Below are 23,704 nucleotides of genomic sequence, written 5' to 3'. Positions count from 1 at the left end.
AAGGTAAAACAAAGAATTGGAATTTAAGGCAACTCCAAGTTCATCGCAGGGGAATTCCCAACTGCTGAACTTTTTCTCTCTCCCTTTCCTTTTCTCTTTCTCTGTTACTTTCAGTTTTAACTCTTCCCTCTCTTTCTATCTCTAATCACATCTCTCTTTTCCTCTATCTTCTTTTCCCCCTCTCTAACTCTCTGTGTCATTCTTCTCTCTCTACTCTCTTTTTCTCTCTCTCTACTCTCTTTTTCTCTTTCTTCCAATCTTTCTTGCTCTATCCAGATCTTTCTCTCTCTACTATTTCTTTGCCACCCTTTCTCCCTTTCTCTCTCTAAATAGAGAACAAAAGATAAAAAAGGAACGAAGTTAAAAAAAGGAGAAAACACAAAAGAGATTTCAAAACATTTTTGCAATTCCTCCACAAATTTTATTGTCTTGCCATCGTCAACCGCCTCGCGTGCATAAGTTTTAATGCGCGCATAAGTTTTAATGCAAAAACTCTAAATTTAGTACCTATACACAATGGTCCAATGCGGTGAGGAAATTTGTAAATTCAATACTTGTGCACATTATTCTAATGTGGTGGGAAAATCTTGCTTATTCACTTGTGCAGGTGATGAAAGACTATGCATGCTTTTTTAAATGCGATGGGTATGACTTATGAGGACTCATCTGTCGCGGTATCTCATGACACTGACCTTGTATGTTTTTTTAAGCGCCATCTGAGATGTCCCCAATGTGGGGAAATGCTTGAAATTTACACTTATAGGGGATCCAAATATAAAGGGAATTTTGAAAATAAATGCAGTTTTAAAATTTATCTAAATAAATATTAAATTATATAAGTAACAAAAATGACTATTAAATTGTAGGATTTAAAACATAGCTGAACTCAAAATTGAACAAAAGTAAAAACTTATTGGGAACTTGACTAGTAACTTACGCATGAATAGAACTTCCCTTTTGTACTTAGAGCTTTGAGAATTGTGGATTGAATGGGTTATGGTGAACTACAACAGCCCTCTTATTTATAGGAGGAATAGTTTTTGTGAGGCCTCTCCCATACTAAAACTCAAATATGTAAAAACAATTAAAAAGGACACCATGAAACATTTGATAAGAATCTTAATCACTCATGCCATTGGATCCAAATTACAAGCACGCAAGTAGATTTTTTTTTTAAATCTCAATTAAAAACTTAATGTCCATTCTATGATAGAAGTTTGCGCAAATAATCAAAATCTAGATATTTTTAAAATCATGTATGGATTATGACGTAAATTTTAAACTCAAGCATGTAATTGCCTTAAGAAGCTTGTTGGTGCATCAAGAAGTGTGTAGTTCCCTCAATAAGCATGCACTTGGCTCAAGAAGCATGTCAGTGCATTGAGCATGATGTTGGCTTGAGAAGCGTGTAACAACTTTGAAAGCATGCTGTCATCCCAAAAGCTTGCAAGTACATTAAAAGGCATGCGAGTTCATGTGCAAATGCAATGAAAAGCTTGCAAGTGCTTCTTGTAGGCTCATTAGAAAGTGTGCAAATACACTGTGCACATGTATCGAAAATGTGCGAGTGTATTATTGACAGCTGGTGACCTGCATTTGCTTTTCCCTCACAGCAGATGCTTAGGCGCCGGTGCTGCCTAGGAATTGAACCTGCCCAGGTTTGGTCTTTCTCAGGGATGGTTTAATCCTCTACGGCCTAGCTTTAGTTTTTTGTTTTTGTTTTTCCCTCGCATTTTAGTCTCAATTTTTGTGCAAATAAGGACAGGATGCCTCCATTTGGAGGGTGGTGAATAATAATAATTAGTGAAGTTTTCTTTCGCCACAAGGGTGTTTTTTATCCCGATGTTAAGTCTCCAAGTGGTGGTTCTTTCCAGTTTCTGTTTTCATTTTTTGGTTTTAATGATGTTCATATTTTGGGTGGGGAGAAGATTTCCTTGTTGACTCTTTATTCCATTATTATTTGGTATAAGAGCCTCCAAATCGTAGCATGCTGCCAAGAAGAGCATATTCATGGCCCATTTAAGAAGTTGTGATTGAAGGATTGCAACAAGAGATTTGCCAAGAAAGGCTTGTTGAGATGTAGCTCTTCTAACCTAAGTATCGTTGGAATGAATTGGAGGAAGAACCCCGTGAAGAAGGGGAGGAAAATTCATTCCATCAAGAAGCCTCTTGCGAGGAGGACGAACCGAGACCCAAGAAGGCCTCCTCCTACTTCACTACTACCGCCGAGAATTAATAAGGCCGCCTCCTTATTTTGTAATCAACATAGACATTTCAGAATTTGAGGGTCGATTGGACCCATACGAATTCATCAATTGGATACATATCATTGAGCGATTTCTTGAAGTGAAAGAAGTTCGTCTTGACTGCATTATGAATTTGGTGGCCATCATTATGGTGGGAAAACTTGAAGCATTCTTAGCATTGAGAAGGACAAACCAAGATCTTTTCTTGGGCCAAGATGGAGCTGCAGCGAAAGTTTTTTCCCAACCACTATCAGCAAAATATATTCCTTTGATTGCACAATCGTTGGCAATAATAACTTTCCGTAGAAAGCCATGCTTTTGAATTTGAACTATTGTGCTTAAAATTTTACTTGATGGAACCAGTAGAAAACACAATCACTTACTTTCTTGTAGTTCTGAACCCATTTATTGCTATTGTGGTTCACTTGCAACCGTAGTGGACTATTGCATATGTGATCAACTTTGCCCTCAAGGAAGAAAAACAATAATAGTAGAGGAAAAGAAAAATCGTAGCAGTTTAGGGGTTGGGTGAATAAGCAAGCCATCCCGTCCCTTGGGCAAGCTGACACCTTGACATTCCCGCTGTTGAAGCAGCTGCTGCCGGCCAGATTTGGGGATGCCCAATTCCAGGTCCAGCTTCTGTCAGCACTCTAGCTTCCCCAAAATGCTTTAAATGCCAGGGGTTTGGTCGCATAATGTTCAATTTCCCTACCCATGCTGAATGAAGAATTGCTACAAGAAACCTCCTCTCTTTTAGAAATGACAATAGAAAATCCTTTGGAGGAGCATGTCTTGCTGGCCAACGAAGGAGAACTAATAGAGTTCATTAAAATGTAACGTTTCCAATTTTTTTTGCATTTTAATAATCTTTCATTTTATTTTCAATAACTAATTGCAGTATCACACACACACACATTTTGGTCATTCTCTCTCTCTCTCTCTCTCTCTCTCTCTATATATATATATATATATATATATATATAGACCAAAATGATTCATTGACTCTTTATGAAAAATCAAAATAATCCTCAACTATATTAAATGATCATTTGGTCCCTCAACTCTTTAAAGAGAAAGCAAAATAGCCCCACCATGAGATTATTTTTATTTTTTTAAGGATTTGAGGGACCAAAATAGTATTTAATATAGTTAGGAACTATTTTTGTCTTTCATGAAGAGTCAATGGTTCATTTTGATTCCTCTCTCTCTCTAGAGAGAGAGAATGACCAAAATTGTCCACTATTTACAGAGGATCAAAATGATCCCCCAGTATTCAAAAGTCCCACTTTAGTCTCAGAATTTTTTAAATATGGGCATAACCCAATGGACGGACTAATTTGGTCAATGTTTAAACAATCAAGGGACCAAATTGGTATTTTATATAGTCGGCGACTAATTTTAATCATTCAAAAAATATTAGGGGATCAATTCGGTCATTTTCTATATATATATAATTTAAAGAGTTCTTACATATATACATAACATAGTTCAAGCTCCGATGGAATCCCACTTTAATGTCCAATTAGGTTATTGTTTCAAAATTAGATTATAATGGAAAACAATGTATAAGATCTGTCTGTCAGACTAAAATCTGGTAAACCATATTAGAAAGAAAAGAGGTAGAGGTGAAAATTTGAAACATTTGGAACATGGGTTGGTATTTAAGCCCCACTAAGTTTCCAATTGACCATATTGTTCCCTCCAAAGCTACGGCCTATTTGTTCCTACAGGAACTCTTTGTATTGGAAGGAGGCTTACAATCCAAACTGGCAATCGCTCATCTGATGTTTTGGGTCACTAAATAGCATAACGCAAGCCTGGACTGACTCAATGCCCAGATACAGTAATGAACATAAACAATGAAATAATCTAAACCAAGAGAAAAAAAATGACAACCAGTACCTTAATCCACAATACTAGGACTGGTAGGTCGTATTAAGCCATCCACAACTAGGACGTGAACTAAGATGAGGTTCATTTAAGCTTGAATGATTTTTAGTTATTCAGGACCGCACAAAATAACATGAGAAGGCTGGAATTTGCATCAACCAACAAATCCCTACGCAAGATTGCACATACACTTGCCTAGTTAGTAGGCACAAATTCCCTATCATTACTAGGACGATTCTTCAACATGCTCCTCAAGAAAAGCAACTCAACTTTCCTTTGATATCCTCTGTTCCAACAAGCTTTTGTACAAAACCAAACCAACACTCCACCAAATAAAGATCCATTTGGTTTTTTTTTTTTTTCACAACTTTACTTTTCAAACATCTAACACAAGTTTGTTTGGTTGCAATTTATTTGCTATTTTTTAGAAATTTTTGTGCTGAGAAATAGTATTTTACAACCAAGTATGCTAAAGTGCTGCAACTAAAAAAATTATAGTTTGACTTTTTTTAAAGGGAAAAATATATAAAATACCCACAACTTAAAAAAAAAATTATTTTTTCGAAAATAGTTCTACAGCTATTTTTTACAAACAGTTGCAAATGCACCAAATGAACCTTAAGTATCAGATACTTTGTCGATGTGCCTTTTACATTAAGGAACTTTGTCTCTCAGTTCTGACTAATCCCAAACATATAAGGAACATTAAAATTATTATTGATGAAAGTTTCATGCATTTCAAATAATGCCAAGGCAAAGTGGGAGAATATAAGAATTGAGAAACCCTACTATGAAATAGGGTACCAGGGAGGGGGAGAAAAAGAGGTACTTATTTTATAACTTTTAAATTCAATTCCAATATAATTCATATTTCACGCTTGATATCATATTTTTGAATTCAAAATGAGTCCCATCTATTTTCACTCAAATCCTAACAAATAACTCAAATTCAAATCTAAGATTATCCAAATGGATAATCCAACTTAGTTTAAAATTAAAGAAGAAAAAAATTCCTAAATTAAATACAATAACAACATCAAGCCTTTATCCCACTACGTGGGGTTGACAACATGAATCATTTTTCTCCATTGTGTTTGGTTAAAAGTCAAATTCTCATTTAATTCTAAAAAAGGTCATTTATAATACTTCTTAACCAATTCTTTTTAGGTCTTCCTCTACATTCCTTAACAAAGGCCAAATCTATTGCATCTTCTCTCCGAATAGGATCATCAGAAGGTTAACGTTTTATATTACCAAACCATCTAAGGCAACTCTCTATAATCTTATCTGCCACTAGAGCTACTCCAACCTTTTCATGTATATGCTTGTTTTACATTTTGTTTCTAAGAGTAAACTGTAAAATCACTCATCCACCTAAGCATTCTTATTTCTATAACACTTAACTTAATTTTATGCTTCTCTTTTAATGGCCAACATTATGCGCCATAAAGCATTGCAAGCCTCACCACCATCTTATAGAATTTTCCCTTAAGTTTGAGAGGTACTTTTCTATCACAAAAAAAATCCGATGCATTCCTTCACTTCGACCATCCAACTTGAATACTACTAATAATATACAACAAAAATAGTTTTAATTAATTGGTTTGACTTAAATTACATTTAGACCAAACTTTAATCCTTAATTTGTGCTAATATGATGTAATAAATCCCTTAGGGCAGCTACTCACATGTAGTAATTTTATCTGAAGTACAAATAATCCTTCCACCTTGCTAGTTGGGGTAATAATGGCACACATGGAAGTTCAGGGAGAATTACATTATTTGACGTTGTGGAAGTTCCCCCTGTATGTACCGAATGCTTGACAGTGTTTCAATAAGGTATTAGATCTTCATTATTGAACTCAAGATTAAAATTTAGTGCTTAAGGCAAATCAATAAAATAAGCATTTGAGACTAATTTTCTAAGAATTTTGTATGGTTTAGAAGAGAGCATTTTAATTTTATGTGGAGAAATTTTTTTGGATGAATTCAAACAAGTAAAAACTTACTCTCTTTTGATTCCATCTTTCTTTAATAAACATCAGTCTTGATTTTATATTTCGCATTTTCTAGCTATTAGTAACTTTATATCAACATGAAGTTTATGTACATGCTCATCAATATATAGGTGGATGGAAGTAAAATAAAAGGAATGTGAAGAAAAAGAAGCGTGCCAATGTAAAACAAGCTAGATGTTTTGTAGGGAACTCATGTAAACTAGAAGTAATACCTTATGCAGAGCTGTACAATTATGAACGAAGAAAGAGAATTCATAAAGAATATCACAAATCGGGATAAGATAGTGATGATAAGGATGATATATTTAAACATGCTTTTTTCATCATTGAAGAGGATTGCAATAAACAATGAACCCAATGGTTTATATGCTGTGAATGAGGCTTCCCGACCATAAGGGTTGTGAGGTTAATGGATGCAGCTTGTTATTTCACTTATTTTCTGCCCATTGATCTGTGATCCTTGTAAGTTCCTTGCTCATTATATCCCCTTCCATTCATTCTAATATACATGGGAATGTTTAAAATGAAGAAATGCAAATTACTGCATGAAAGATAAATGGAAGGTCAAATTCCAGCTCCCTACTCCCACTCCCACTCCCACTCCTACTCTGTCCTTCAGCAAAATTTTGGCCATTGAAAATATTGAATGATGATGATAGGAAATGCTTGTAGAAAATCAGAAATTTCCTTGCTGAAATTTAATTTCAGCAATTTGTAAAAGCAGAAATTGCAAAGACTTTGTTGAAAAAAATCAGAATTGAAATTTTTTGATTGATAGTAGATGAAGAAAAACAACAAGTTACAATGGATCTTCTATTTGAGATGAAGATCCGTCTCTCCCGAATCTCTAGACGCCTCTAGATCCCACTTAAGAACACAAGAACTCAAATTTCAGCAAAAATTAGAGATTAAAAAAAAAAAACTAACCCTAGCCTCCCAACATACTTAAACATACCAGCCCTTCTAATTTGAATTTCCCTTATAATCCCTTTTAATTCTCCATTAAATCTCTTGATTTAATGCTGGACTCCACCCCCAAAGGAGGTGGCATGATTGGAGGCGGAACCCTTCCGCCTTTTGTAAACAAATGCTGGTCTAGGTTGGACCGGCTAGACCGGTCTATCAATACTACCCCCCAAAGAGCCACATTGTCCTCAAGGTAAAAGGATGGAAACTGATGCTTCACTCTCTCATATGGCTCCCAGGTGACATTATAGTCATGTAGGCTCTTCCACTTTATCAATACTTTCTTGAATCCACCCTCTCCCTATCGTGCCCCTTTCAGCTCCAGTGGTTCCGACATTACCTCCAGTTCCGTTATCAATGTCCCTGTTATTTCTGAACTGACTGCATAATCTCCAATGGCTCTTCTCAATTGTGAGATGTGAAACATTGGGTATATAGTAGTAGTTGGGGGTAACTTCGTCGATAATCCACAACTCCAATCCTCTCTACTATCTCATAAGGGCCGAAATACCTCGGGGCCAGCTTTTCATTCCTCCTGTAAGCTACTGTCCTCTGTCTGTAGGGGTGTAGATTCAAGTACGCCTTGTCTCCTATCTCAAACTAGATGTCTTTCCTATGCTGATCCGCCTGCTTCTTCATAATCTGTTGAGCCCTCAACAAGTGTTTTTTCAACTCATTTAACACCCTGTCCTTTTCCTTCTAATACCGCTCTACTGAGGAAACTGGCATGCTCCTCTGTAAAAAATGTATCAAGTGAAGTTGTTATCTTATATACAACACTTGAAAAGGAGTCATTTGGGATGCTAAATGAGAAGAAGTGTTGTACCAATATTCTGTCAATGCGAGCCATTTAGCTCATAACCTAGGTGTCTCGAACACAAAACATCGTAGGTACGTCCCTAAGCCTATGTTCACCACTTTTGTCTACCCGTCTGTTTGAGGGTGGTAGGTGGTATTCATCTTCAACACTATTCCTTGTGATCTGAACCGCTCCCTCTAGGGCGCAGATCCCAACATACTTAAACATACAATTAATTGACTAAAGTACCCAAACAACCATTATAATTTAAATTTCTCTCATAATCCCTTTTTAATTACCCATTAAAGCTCCTGATTTATGTTGGAACCAACCCCCCAAAGTGGGCGGCATGATTGGAGGCAGAACCCTTCCACCTCCTGTAAACAAATGCTGGTCTAGGGACTGGTCCGTCAGATGACTTATAAATGCAGAAAGAGTTAGAGTAGGGGTGTAAACGAGTCGAATCGAGTCGAGTTTAGGAACTTATCGAGCTCGGCTTGTTAGATGGAAAGCGAGCTCGAACTCTTGAGTTGAGCTCGACTGGCGAGCTCGAGCTCATCTGACTGTAAATGAGATCGAGCCGGCTCGCGAGCCATGGGTGAGAATTTTTAAATTTAGTCGGGATTTTTAAAAATTAGGCTGGATTTTTAAAACTTAAGTGAGATTTTTAAAACTTAGTCAAAATTAGAAAATAATATGAAATGTTTAACATTTAAATAAAACTTAGGTGGTTTTTATTAATTTTTTTAATATTTAAATTTAATAAATAAAATAAAATTATTTTAAAAATATTAATATTTATTCGAGCCAGCTTGCAATCTCACGAGCCGAACCGGCTCAAGCTCGAACTCGAGCTCATGAGCTCGATAAGCTTGGCTCGTGAGCCCATAAACGAGTCAAGTTCGAGCCGGCTCGGCTCACTTACGCCCCTAAGTTAGAGCTAATTTCCACTTCTCTTGTTCAAATGCAAGAGGATTTCCAACTAAATGGGTACTTGCACAAACAACTCATTAAGCTACAAAACTTTGAATTCCATGGTCTCAACCTAGTTAGGTTCATTTGTCTTATATTATGCTATTGTTCAACTCAAGTATGATTTGACATAAGTAACATGACTATTTCAAGGTCTTGTCACCATAGTTAATAGAGGAGGAAAATTGTTTTACTACCGCCCACATTTGGTCGCAAATGCATACTTCAGCTGGCTGGTGGAATTTATCATCTCTCGTCTCCCTTTCTGCAATCAGTTGGGGAGACAGAAATAAATCTCCCTTCACATGCATGCTTCAGCTATAGCATGTAACTATAACTACCAAGTTTTTCAAGGTTTCTCCCATCTACCTCATTTATTTTTTATTTCTCTTTTGTTCCTTTTAAATTTCATGAATGATAATGATTTGAATGACTGAGTTTCCGCTTGCTCGATGGAAGATGAACACTTATCTATTGGCAAAATCCAGATAACGTTTTCTTCAAATTCTAGTTCCCATCTAAAAAAGCATTTTATCAAGTACATGTGATTTTTCATTGTCTTCTGTAACTGTATTCTTTATCATAGTATTCTTGATTGTATTAAGCATTTAATAGCACGTATGGCTAATGCATCTTTGATATATTTTAATGTCTGCAGCCTTTTTGGAAAGTTGCTCACAATTCATATGGCAAAGGCAGAGGCGTTGTTGGTAATAGCCACATTTTCTTTCTTAGAATATTTTAAAATCTATTTAATTGCCGGCTTGTGCAAAATTTGAGCTTATTTAAACCTGGCTACATTATGTTGTGCTATCAATAATAATTGTTTCTCAGGGGTTCTTGAGGCAAATTTTATCAAGCCTACACATGATAAGCAAGATTTTGAGAGGTCAAGCATTTATCAAAAGCTTGAGATGCGCTTAAAGGACATGACATATGAGTACTGGTGAGCTTTTTTCTTTTTTCTTCTTATAAGTCTTAAACGTAGGCCACCTGCAGAGCTATTTAAATAATTAAGAATTTACTGGACTAGTGAAGAAGTACTTCATTTCTATTTGTTGTGTTAATCTCAGATTTTTCATGAGCGTTGGATGTATCAGCTTTTGTCATGTTAACAATTTGAAATATATCCAAAGAGCGCATAAAAAAAAAATGTCATATCTCATTAATAGATGGAAACAAACATAAATGAATGCTTGTATTATAAATGGCCTATTTAGCGGATGATGATGCATGATATTTAGGGTCTAGAGTGTTTAATGCAACTAGGTGCAACGGATGTTGATCACACAACAGAAAATAAGAGTTGCAGACCTAAGATTACTATATAAATAAAAAATTATTTATTATTTAATGTAAACTTGAAATTATGTCAAACAGAGACATAGTGATGAAGCAAAGATTGATTAATTTAAAGCAATCAATGAGATGTTTGAAAAATGAAAAATCAACAGGCAATTGATTTGTTACACTGAAATGGAAATCTTAGTTATTGCCAATTTGTTTAAAAAATAAAACTTTTGCAATACCAATAATAAGTATTTAGGGTAAAAATAGATAATGGAAAGAAGTCAACAAAATGGAGATATCTTTCTCCAAAGGTTGTCTACCACACTCTAATGAATTTTACGGTAAGCTGACATATACAAGATGAAAATAGAAATATGAAATTTTATTGATGAAAAGCTAACACTTGCATGCCTTAGATAATCTAGTTATATATTTCTCAACTCTAAATCAATGGATAAACTTTAAATCAATAGTTAAGATTGGTATAGATCAACCAATTTCAATTTTGCTAACCTTTAAATTTCAGTCTTAATATTTGTCCAGGGTTCTGAAAGTTACAATAGGTTAGATACAGCCAGCCAAAACCCTATATTATAAGTGCACACATGAAGCCTTAAAAATGCGGTAACGAATACCCCCCATACTAGTCTTATGCAATGGCAGATAGTGGTGCAGTGCAATTCAAAAAAATCTGGAGAAGCCCCCAATTTTAGCTCCACATTTCCAACAATAAGGTGAACTGCAGAGAGGAGAACACCCATCTCAAAATCAAATGATGTTATCCACATAAATGGCTTTAATCATAGCCTGAAACCTCGGAATCACCACAAACTAAACTAATCTGAGCCCATACCAAACTACATCAAGCAACCTAACATTAGGGAATCAAATTATTTAGTTGTTAGTCCGACCCTACAGCAAATCAATAGCAAAACCCAGCATTCACGATGAACCTAATGTGAGCCCATTAGGCATTCATCATAGGCATATTTCAAATAAATTGAAGTAAAAAAATTAAAAATTACGGACTATCGTATAATAAAACTAATTATGCTTGTCATATATTTATTTGTTTGCGGTTTGTGTAAATTTGCACATTCCCTTAAGCTTCTCTTACTGCTTCCGGTTTATTGAGATTAAAGTTTTATTTGAGACAACTTTCTTACTGCTTTCTGAAGCAATTTTTTAGTACAAAAAATATCTAGGTTATAATTTTTTTGTTCTAAAAAGTTACTTTAAAAACAGTAAGAAAGCTGTCTCAAATGAAGCCTAAGAAAAAAATTATGGGCTGTTCCGAAGATGTCATTATTTGGGATGGCTTCATTTATGCATTGAACATAAATGGACCCTATTTGGGTTGTTATGTTGAAATCCTTTTTTCTTAACAACCTGGAAGCATGTTCTCTTACTGCTTTCTGCTTAACGGCCTGGAAACATTTTCTACATTTCTTATACACTTCTAAGCACTGGATAGTAACAGTAATGCTTCCCTTAAGAAACCTGTGAAACCCCATCACTTTAAGGGTGAAGAAATATCTAATAGCTTAGCCCCTTCACATAGTACTTTGCTCTTTGCATCTGAGCATTCACTGTGGAAGGCATCATCACATTCATTGGTGCAAGGAATGGCGGTAGTAAGAGTATCATGGTTAATATGCTGGATTTTTATTTCCTGCATTTTCTTTCTATAGATTGGCTTTGTGTTGATAACTGTCCTCAGTAGCTGATTGGCACTCGTTGAGCTGTGCCGCCTTCTGGTTTCTTGTGCTGTTATCTTTTTTTCCTCTTCACGTATTAGTCTGCTCCTTGCATTTGTCTATTCACTGTGGAAGCCAACTGCACGCTCAGTGGTTGAAGGAATGGTGGTAGTATGATGGTTAATATGCTGGAATTATCTTTCCTTGATCTTTCTTTCTATAAGTTGGCTTTGTATTGATTGATGCTCTTGATGTCAGATTGGCACTTCTTGAGGTGTGCCTTGTCTAGTTGCTTTATCACTTGTCTTTGATTTCCATCTAGTGCCTGCATTGTGTTAAAAACTCTTGTGTCGTTCTCTTTTCACTTTGTGCAATAAAGACCTAACTTAGCTGCGGCTTTTCACTTGATATCTGTTGTTGCAGTTCTCTTTTTGCTGCCAATTTTTCTAATCTTAATGATGTGAAACCAGGAGTTGTTTTTAAGAGATTAATTAAAGTATTGTTAGAGCAATAATAAAATAATTTAAAGCTTCTCAAAAATTGACAAATCAAGAAAGATCGTAGAAGTTAACAATGCTTAGGCAAGTTGTTACAACTAAATTTGCAAGATCTTAAAATAACAACTTAAACAAAAGTAATGAAATGAGTAATCAACTAGAATCCGGCAGTTAACAAAGCGATCGTCTCACCTTGAGGCTCAAAGTCTCTCTTCTACGTCTAGGGTTGTCGGAGGAAGAAGAACCATACAAGAAATGAGATCACTCCAAGGTAGACGGCGCCGACGATCCGTAGTGATGGCGAGGGAGGTGGTGGCGGCGGAGGTGGGGAAGCGGATGGACGTCCGTTGATGGTCCAGTCGTAGTCTGAAAGTTGTCCGTCGATGACGTGCGCAAGGGTGGGGAGGATTCGATCCAAGTAATCTCCAACTGTGTCGTCGTCGTGGTCAAACCCCACGTCGAAGAATGGAGATCGAAGAACATGGATGTTTCCGTAGATGTCGAATACGAGTCCGCCTTCAAGTTCAGGATCCACCATGCATTCTTGCTGGTAGTTTAGGGAGCATCCGAGAAGAAGAGGGGAGGGAGGAGGTGGCGGCTTGGAGCGGAGAGGGTTGGCCGGCGTGAGGGCTAGAGGGGATTCGGCTATGGTGGGGGCTGAATAGTAAGTGCAGGAAATCTGAATTAAATTCAGATTTGGGAGGTTTAGGGGAGGGATTTAATTTGAAATTCAAATTAATCAAAGGAGGGAGAGAGGGGGTGGCAAAGGGGAGAAGATTTGGGCTGAATTTGTGGTGCTAGTAATGTAATTTGGAAGGAGGAGAGAGCCCATTGAGGGGGGCCGGCCATATGAAGAGGGGAGAGGAATTTAGGAGTTATGAGAGTGGGTCCCAAGTTTAAGTAAATAATTTAATTAAATATGAATTCTAATTTCAGATTTAATTATATCTTAAGTAACTTCCCCAAATAGAGTTAATATGAGAGGGAAGCAAATTTGAATTTCGAATTTGGCTTTAATCTCTTTAATGGACTTTCCTAATTGAATAGGCACAAATTAGGAAAATGAATAAATCAATAGATTGGAAATTCAAATGATGGGAGGATCCAAAGGGGGAGGCGGTGGGATGGGGTTTTCGGGCTGGCCGACGGGCTACTGGCCGGCGGGTGGCCGGGCTGCTGTCCGGCGGGTGGCTGGGCTGCTGCTGGCCGGCGGTTTGATAGGGAGGAGCGGCGGCAAAGGATCCAAGTAGGGGAGAAAGGGAAATTCTTCCAGGGATTCAATGGGCCACGAATTCACTCACCTCCAATATCCTCAATCCGGATTTCCTCAACAATGGCTTGACTGAAAATATAGAACTCTCGAAGACAAAAAAAATTTGACGAAAAATCTAGAACTCACAAAGAGATCTATCTTCTCCGACGAACTCACTAAGAGATCGAGGAGGGTGAACTCACAAAGAGAACATGATAGGCAAATTTTCATTCATTAAAAAACTAATCTCAAATACAATGACATAGCCTATATATAGGCCAACTGAAAATAAAAGTCATAATGACGACATTGCCCTTGGGCTACAATAAACACTAACTCCCTCATAGAGGTACAAATGAAAAACAGGAAATATAAAATGACATGAATAAAATAAAACATAAAAAATAAAGACTCATCACTTAAAGCTCCCTATAGTGACCCTCATTCAATTCTATTTTTGTTGATGTATCCTGCCATAGTGGCTCAAACCACCTTATTTTTGTCTACCACTTTCTAAAAAACAAGATTGTGTAAGTCCATTGTATTACATTGGTAGCATTTCCTGATGAGACTAGTTACACTAATTATTGTTTATGAATATATTTGTTTATCTTTGAGAATGATGTGTCTTGTCTTTATTTCTTTAAAATTTGAAGAAACGGATCTAATGAGCTGTATGCTTGATGCTGAGAAACTTTTTCTTGCTGGGATTAAGGGTTCTAAAACTGGGCCAGACATTGAACTAGAAGAAGTTTAAAGGTTCAATAGGGGGTTCAAACATGATGATGTAATAAATATCAAAATTATTTAATTATTACTTAAATGTTAATAATAATGCAATGTGATAAAAAATGATGTTAATTATTCTATCAAATATATAACATACACATGAAATATCTTATATAATTTTAAATTCACGCTCTACAAGCATCTTTTGAAGTCATAATGAAAATTTATATAATTCATTAAAACTTTTCTATTCCCTTCAGAAAATCGATGCTTTAAAAATGAATTTAGGGTTAAAGAAAGTTAGTGTCAACTAAAAAGATGTACAAGTAAAAATAAGTTGAAATAAAACTAGTGCTTATGCTTATTTCCAATTGCATAAATATATCGCTAATATTTTTAGATATTATTTTACATTAATAAAAAATTTCATAAATCAAAATATTCAACATATGTCATTAGTTCATGAATTTGACCCTAGCATAATATCAAACATAACATAAGCAAATTACAATTGATGCAATCTAAGTTGAAGTGTATTTAATAGTATTTTCCTTTCATAACATATCCAACAAAATTTGATACCCGAAAACTTACAAATCATCATATTCAAGTTTTTTATCTGCAGCATCAACGCATTTACCACAAAGCATATATTTATAAAGTTAATATTTTATCCAAAACAATAATTGGAGTAGCATCATTTCTATAGATTTTACTCTCAAAATTATCATAATGAAATTCAAGAGTATTTTCATCAACTATAAAAAAATTTACCTAAATACTTGTGCTTTCCAACAAATTATGATTTTTTTTAAGTGTGGCCTAAGGCAAATATGAGATTTTAAGATTATTAATTATCATTATAGCTAAAAATACAAATGAAGATTATATTGAGCATATGATTTACTAATTAGAAGGCATAACTATTCCGTAAATTAAGGTTATATTGAACATTCACATGATTATTTAGCTTTTGATGATTCAATTAATTTTTTCTCTTTGTATGAATCTGCTCCAAAATGTTACAATTTTTTCTCATCCAGAAGAGAATGAAGTTGGACTATGAACTAGAATGCCTGAATTTTACAAATTTAGATCACTATAACCAAACAGTCCATCATCAATCAAACATTTGTGAAATATCATGGTTTAAAATTGCGCAATATGAGGCTCGCCTTGAGGTCCGCCTTTGCGCAATTCCAATAAAAAACGCCTCGATGCTTACGCCTCGAGTTTTTTTTATGAGGCTTGCGCCTCAACTTGGTTGAGGCCCGCTTTGAAGCCCGCCTCGCCTCACTGGCATGAGGCTTACGCCTCACGCTATATATATTAAAACTTATATAAATCTTGAAGTAAATGTCCGACATTGGACTCTATAGGAGCGGAGGAAGGGGAGAGAGCAGTTCACCATAATGATGATTCAAATGAAGAACCCCTTAGTAAATACAGTGCTGATGACTTATGAGTTCTTATGTGATATGTCATTGCTATTTATTTTTGAAAATTGGAATTATATGTTAATGAAAAAAATACTGGGATTTGGGAAAGATAGAATTTTGAGTTGAACTATATTTCATGTTGTCTTATTATTGAGATACTTTGATTTCACTTCATATCTTATGTTTTTTTATGTTTTATATTATTCGCTTATTAGTATATAAAAAAATTATCATTTTATGTTTACGCAATATTTTGATTTTGAGGCTTACGCCTCAAAACGCCTTGAGGCTTACGCCTCGCCTCACGAATGAAAAACGCCTCAATACCCGAATACGCAAATTTAAACATTGTGAAATATTGATAAATTTTAGAAAGATATATAAATATCATAAATGTAATGGATAGTATTACAAAGAACTTACCAATATTCATTTCTTTGGACATGATAGGAACAATCGATTTCTCAAAGCTTGTTAAATTATCCCAATAAATTATAACCTTATTCATTACAAATTTAGGTTTCTAGTATGTTCAGTCAAGTCTTTCATCACTTAAGGTTTATGATAATAATTAACTTGATCAAATTAGAAAGGATGTAGCTGAAGCATATATAGTTGAGTGAACGGCAGGATGTAGCTGATTGTTACGTCTCTTTTTAATAATGCTTGTTATTGACTTGGACAATCTCTTAGTATTTTTTATCATGCTTTTGATTGCCTTTTTTACCTTATATTTTCCATCATACACATAAAAAAGTGATGGCTTTTCATTAGAATCAACCAACCATAATAATTTGCTGTGTGCGCCTGATAATTTTGACTTAATCAAATATTTTTTCTGAAACGATTGAAATTATAGCATTCCTTTTAATGGTTTTTCCAACTTTGAGTCAAGAAAATTCTTGCTTGTTTTAAATGCTTGTAAATCATCATTATGGTCATATAAACTTTTCATTTTATTGAAAGCTAATACAAAATGAGTTGATCTGGGACCCATCCTTTTTCTTTAAATGCTTGCAAATCATACTAATGGACGTGCAAGATCTCTCTAATGATTGTTTCTTTAACTAAGATAATATAAAGATATGATTGTAAAGAATAAGTCACCTTCCAAGTACTTGTGTGGTAATATTCACCAACTGATTTATGCTATCAAATTCTTTTGAAATCAAATCTAAATATGCAACACACGATGACTAATAAATATTACCGTGTTTTTCATGCAATAGCTATTGCCAACTGAGCCACATTTTTTAACCAATCAATTTAATTGTTTAGTAAATAAATCACAAAGTAGTTGCATCTTTATTGATATTGGAAGCATCAACAAATTTTCAAAATGATAAACCCTCGTGATAATAATCTAAAAAGCTTATCAAAGTTCTCTATTTTGTTCATTCAACCGTTGAGGCGCATTCAAATTTTTTCCACTTGCATCAATAAAACTAAGGGATCCTACCTTCTTTTTTGCTCTCTCAACAAATTAATTCTTTTTTTTTCCTAATAAGAAGGAAGTTGATATATGGGGATAATATTATTTATTGTGTTGAATTCAGGAATTTGAGAGGGAAAAAATTTCTACTTTATGACACAATTCTATCCCTATTTATAGATCCATACAAAATGTTAAATAAAGAAATAACTACATTACAGAATTAGGCATTATTGCCCTCATATATTCATTCCTAAATCAGCTACCTAACTATGGAAGGGAATCAGCATGATTCTGGCGGCCTTCCCACAGATCCCTATCCGTGGCCGTGGGATCAATATGGAGATTAGAGGCTGGGATTTAACACTCCCCTTCAAGCTATGGAATATAGACATGTTATTCCCAGCTTGGCAATCATTCTGAGAAAGATAGAGTTATTCAATCCTTTGGTAAGGATATCTGCAAATTGATCTTTTGATGATACATGATCAACAGAGTTATTTGATATCAAATTCCTTGGTAAGACTTTTCCTTAGAATAATGTTTTCCTTTTCATCATTCCTAGTCAAGATAAAATCATCCACATAAATTGATAATATTGTGACTTCCCCCGAGTATGAGTGTTTAAAGAATAGTGTATGGTCCCCTAGACTTTGTCGGTATCCATTACTAAGCATGAATTTTAAAAAGTAATACATATGAGAAATCTTTAATTTTACATAAAATACATCTTTCTTCTATGATACATTCAAAATTGTATGCCTAAAACTAAGGTACTGGGCAAAATTAGGTCACCTAGCCTGTTCCCGTTTTTTTACCTGAAATAGTATTTATAATATTTGATAAACTACTAGTCCAGTGGGATAATTAATTTAATATAAAATTAAAATGCATTAAAAATTTGATATGACCTGCTAATTATTTGATCTAATATGAACATTATTATTCATAGATATAGCCAGATCAATCCAGTTAGTCACATTTTTTTTAGCCGCATTTAACTTGAGTTTTGTTACTTATGATCGATTAAGTAGAAAATTGGTATGCCCAAATCGTCACAAAATGCACACTATATTTTATGATCATCTAATAAATTCATTATAATGATTAATACGAAAGAGTATATAATTTAAATTATCAAAATGAGCTATAGGGTTTCTAGTAAACGTTATTAAAAAGTAACACGAATGAGAAATCTTTAATTGTACATCAACTGCATCTTTCTTCTATGATACATGCAAAACTTTGCACCTTAAACTCTAAGGTACTGGGCAAAATTAGGTCATCTAACATGTTCCTTTTTATAGCCTGAAATAGTATTTAGAATATTTGATGAACTACTAGTCTAATAGGATAAATAATTTTAATATAAAATTGAAAAATACAATAAAAAATTAGTATGCCATACTAATCATTTGAACTAATATGAGCATTACTAGTCGTAGATATACCCATATCAATATAATAGACTTTAAATTAAGACAAGCTTCATTGGTTATATAAGTAAAAAACCTCAATCATAAGCAATAGGTATGAAGATTTGCAAGAAATTGAACTAAAGGTGTTAAGTGTTAAATCATTTAAATGTATTGGGCTAGTTAACTGCTGGTATCAAATTGGTTGCTTTGCTTTTTTTTTTTTCCTCATTATTATTAATCATTATTTTATAAATGTCTTATAATTTCTGTATAGGCTTCAACACATCTATATCATTTGGTCATCATCTACTTGTCAGCTATAATAATCATTGATGAGCTTTGGAATTAACCGAATGTGATAGTTATCAGTTATCTTTCGATCAAGGTTGGATCATAGTATCATACTATCTCTAAACTTTCTAGCATCGAGAGGAGTTGAGAATCTCTTTTATTCCCTGCCGAAGCTTGTCTCTTCATAACTTTGCCTCTCATTGTGCCTGCCATCATAATTTGTTAACATATCTTACATGACATGACCTTTCATTTTCTTTATTTTTAGCATTATTATCAGCTATAAAGTATTTAGCATTGTTATCAATTAACCTGCATTAACATGTACCAAATGTAAAGCATGACATGAGCAAGTCAACATCTAGGTACTAAAATATGCATTGTATTTTATTAAATTATCTTATGAATGAGTTCGAAATATCTTGAAAATGTTTAAATAGGTAATCATAAAAAATGCAATAGATTTATTGGTAAAATCAGGTGTCATTAACATGTTTAATATGAAGAAAGTCTATAAACATTGACATAATAATTCAATACATTTGAAGGAGTTTACAAATATTAGGCTTATGAATAATTTTCTCCAAATTTAGATATTGAGTATCTCACCATAATTATTGGTTTATCATTTGGAGAGGTTTCCTGTTTTCTATCTCCGCATAATTTGTTCTTTTGTAAACAACCTAACAATAACAAATTCCTCAATTCAAATCAAGTTCTACCAAATGACATGAATCTATATGAAATAACTTTAAAATAACATTTTACCTTAAAAGGATTTCTCATTCAAGCTTTAAAGCTTTACTAAATCAAAACTCGAGTGAAAACACGAAAAAAACAGGATTCTTACCCTCGAACCCTAGTTCTCTCTTCTTCACCTTTTCTACTTCTTCTCTTCTTATATCCTTCTCTTCTTATTTCCATTCACAGTTGAACTCTCAGGCCCGCTCTCAGCTCTCTGTTTTGGCTCTGTGAAGATTACGGCAAATGGGATGGAAATGCTAAATTAGTGTTTAAGTAAATATTTATTTAAGTAATAGTTATATAACATAATCTAATACCCTTTTAAATCTGAAAACATCCCACCCATTTAATCATGCATGTCACGGATTTGTAGAAAAGTAAAGGGATTGTTACAGTATATTAATTCCTGCTGCAGTGATTGTAATATATAAACAGCAAAATTTATAGGATTATGGCTTTAATAATTGAATTAATAAACTAATTTTATAAATTCTATCATACTTATATATTTATATTTATACTTCTATATATTAAAATAATCAAAATGAAATATAGAATGCTATAAAAATACTTTTGATCATGTTTGAGATGTGTGAAAATTTGATATAAATGTTAATAAAAAATTTAAATATTTGTTTTTAATGTTAATTTGGGTATTACGGCAAGTGATGTGATTGCAAAATAACAACTTCAAACAGCTCTGCTGATTGGCTTAATCCATGAATGGTGAGAATGGGAATACCTTGGGCTTCACTTTGTTTTACTGTATGATAAAATTTTATCTTTCTTTCACTAATGTGTTGTTCTTGTGGCTTGGCTGTCATTTCATTAGTTGAGGATGGGACTCTATCTGGCTTTTAACTTTGATTTTTTTCCACCTTTTGAATTTGGATAGGGACCTATATTGTCATTTAGTTGGTTACCAGAATAGGAAAATGCCTCATAAAATTGTTCCTCAGTCGCCTTCCACAAATTCATCGGTAGCCCTGCAACAGTCTAAGATGAATCGTGAGCTAGCTACCCTTTTGTTTCCCCTTACTCTAAAGCTTGATTGGTTGAAAGATCAATGTTGACTTGTCCTCTTCTTTTGATGCTTCAGGCACAGCTTCGGTTGGTGTGGCATCTGCTGCTCCGAGTGTGGTTGCTTTGAGTGCACCTACATTCTTACCAGCGCTGTTGCCTCAAAAAAGAAAACGTGAGATCCATGGCTCTCAAACTGAATCATTTAAATGTGGACCTGCACCTCATGCAACTAAAGATGGTTTTTGTGGTAATCACAAAGTGATGGTGATGGTAAGAAAGACATTCGTTTCACGATGTTTAAACTTGGTGTATTTTTACTTTTTTCTACACTATATAAAAATGATTACGTACAATTAAGTTTTCTGTGTCCTTCATGCATTTGAGCTTTCTAACCCTATCTATTGTTTAAAATTACGTAATTTGAGGCACTCCTAAAGGTGCACCTTAGCAAAAAAAAAAACTAAAAATTGCTTTGAGGTGCATGCCTCAGACTGTTTATATGAGGCGCACATCTTGCAAATTGTGAGGCACGTCTCGCCTCAAAAGCTTGAGGCATATGCCTCGAGTAATTTTATTTTGTTATATCATATGACACAAGATGCGCACACATGAATGTTAGATCATGACCTAGCAAAATAGAGTTTCATCTAGTTTGTCCTATGAAGTAAATGATGACTTTTCCGGCCTCCTTTCCACTGCCAACAATCTCTAACGTCGTTGATGCCATTGCTCTCTTACCCTCCTCTTCCTCCTGTCTAAATTTCCCTCTTCCACAAGGAATCTCCATTCTCTAACAATGGTTCTTCTCTAGGAATACTTTATGCAATTTTTGGATTGTTAGGTTTAAGCCTCAAAACGGTTGGTGTCCAGGTTGCATTTACTGGATCGAATTTATCAGAAAAATCCATTTATAACAATTAGAATTAAAAATGCATAGCTTTACGATTACCAGGTTGCATTAGCTTAGAAATCTTTTTTTTTTTAGCTACAGAAGATTAGACTTTGGAAATATAAATCATTTTGAGATGATGAAAAGTCATTTTCGAATTGAATTTTGTAATTGGGATCCTGGAATTTGGCTTTTATAACTTATAGAATATAAGTGCGGCTTTTTACTGATATCAGTTGCTTGTGTAGGTGGAAAACGTTGTTACTGACAAGCAAAGGAAGACATCGGATGCATTGAAGCTAGAAAATAAGAGGTTGCATGAACAGTGAGTAAAATGACACATTCTTTTAGTGTATGTACTTTTTTCAAACACAGTTTATACAGCTTTAGCCTTCCAAAGAGATGGCATGGTTTAAAGCTCCTCTAAAAAAACTGACCTGGAATGGTTGGCATAGGAATTAGTGAGCCCTAATGTATCATTTGGATGTAAAGGTAAAAAATTGTGTCTGAATATCCTGAAATTTGCTCAAATAGAATTTCTAAATTATTAGATTTATTTTGAGATTAGGACAATAAAAATTTTGATTGATTAATTTTTTATTATGCTCATCTTAAAGTTGATCCAATTGCTTTGAGAACCATCATGACCACATTTTATTCCAGATAACTTGTCCGAAATTTTTTCTTGCATAAACATATATTACAATTTTAGGATGATAATTTGTTTTTTCTGTTTATTTTGTTTAGGTGCTTGGAGTATGAAGAGACAGAGAAACAACTTTTGCTTAAGGTATTCCTTTTCCTCAACCTTATGCTATATTCTTTCATAATGTAGATTGCGATTTAACTCTTTGGGGGATTTACATTCATACCACAAAATTCTTATCTACTTATATATGTCACTTAAATTTTACTATTTACTTATATAAAACTCACATATCAAAATCATATAAAAAATATCATTAATATGAACTTATTTAAAATAAAACATATTTTTTATGTATATGCTTTGATGTGATTAAGACACTAAAGTGCATATAAATAAATAAAAAAACTTAAGTGTTATATATATATATATATATATATTATGGTCTATATGTAAATCCCCTATGACTATTTACATCTTACTACTATATCCAAATCATTATCTTAGTTTCAATAACTCCCTAAACTATGATTAGGGGTGTAAATGAGACGACGGCTCGTCTTGACTCATCAAGTAAATGAGCTGATTGAGCATGAGTATGATTGAGCATGAACAATAAATTATCTTAACAGCTCTATGATCATGACTCAGAAGTTTTCTCATGCTTCAAAGCCTTTCTTGTAATATTTTGACTGAATTTCATTTATTTATCAGGAACAAAAGCTTAGGAGTGAGCTGAGAGAGGCTGAAGAATTGTATGCGAAGCTTTTGGCTGATGCCAGCATAATAAATGATCTTAAGAGAGAAAAATTTTGATTAGTAATTGAATTTGTACAGTACATCAGCGTCTAGACCTTTCACCATTTCATAGCCAGCTAACTACCACTCTACTTCTACCAATGCTGAAAAATCTGAATTTTAGGAGGCTGGGATCGTTTTGTTGTCCTGGGCGTTTGTATATTTGTTGCAATTTAACGATAAAAGGTTTCATTCTTTTGCCTAAGTAGGTTAGGGAAAATCTTTTCATTATAGAATCAGGGAATTTCACGGATCTTGTAATGTCGATAGAATGAGATGTAAATCTGTTGTAATTTGGGGTAAATTTCTCCTACTTGGAAGTTGACAGTTAAATCAATTAAGTTAAAATTTTGCAGTTTCTGTTTTTGTTCTTGGATGTTCAGTTGAAGGATGTATGTTGTTGTCATTGAACTATGGCATTCCTTATGAGATTGTTTTTTTAATGGATAAGTAAATCTATAAATTTAATTCAAATAATTTTCTTGTTCTTCGAGTATGATGATCATCTATGTAGGTAGCGTATGAAGACCATGTGTAAAGATAGACAAAAATTATGGGATTGTAGAAGTAGATTCAAATAAAAAAGTGGATTTCATAGATTATTGAGGAGCAAAAGAATTTAGTCCGAAATATCAAATGAAAGTAGATTTTTTTTTTCATTCCCGAGG

The 23,704-nt window shown here is 34.1% G+C and overlaps 1 protein-coding gene across 1 annotated transcript in view; it reads left to right on the top strand.

The window, feature by feature from the left end:
* LOC110106317 (protein MICRORCHIDIA 6-like) overlaps nucleotides 1-23,402 on the top strand; it is a 56,578-nt gene extending 33,176 nt beyond the window's left edge. The window contains exons 19-25 of the mRNA XM_028694765.1: nucleotides 9,550-9,601; nucleotides 9,726-9,837; nucleotides 20,576-20,688; nucleotides 20,780-20,973; nucleotides 21,841-21,917; nucleotides 22,340-22,382; nucleotides 22,953-23,402. Coding sequence (XP_028550598.1) covers nucleotides 9,550-9,601; nucleotides 9,726-9,837; nucleotides 20,576-20,688; nucleotides 20,780-20,973; nucleotides 21,841-21,917; nucleotides 22,340-22,382; nucleotides 22,953-23,054 — 693 coding nt within the window. The 3' untranslated portion in view covers nucleotides 23,055-23,402. The remainder of the gene's footprint in view (nucleotides 1-9,549; nucleotides 9,602-9,725; nucleotides 9,838-20,575; nucleotides 20,689-20,779; nucleotides 20,974-21,840; nucleotides 21,918-22,339; nucleotides 22,383-22,952) is intronic.
* The last annotated feature ends 302 nt before the right edge of the window (nucleotides 23,403-23,704 follow it).

This window comes from Dendrobium catenatum, unplaced genomic scaffold (assembly GCF_001605985.2).
Source record: "Dendrobium catenatum unplaced genomic scaffold, ASM160598v2 fragScaff_scaffold_547, whole genome shotgun sequence".
In the NCBI taxonomy this organism is placed as follows: Eukaryota; Viridiplantae; Streptophyta; class Magnoliopsida; order Asparagales; family Orchidaceae; genus Dendrobium; species Dendrobium catenatum.
Note: the sequence above shows the minus strand (reverse complement) of the source record. Positions and strands in the feature narration are given on the sequence as shown.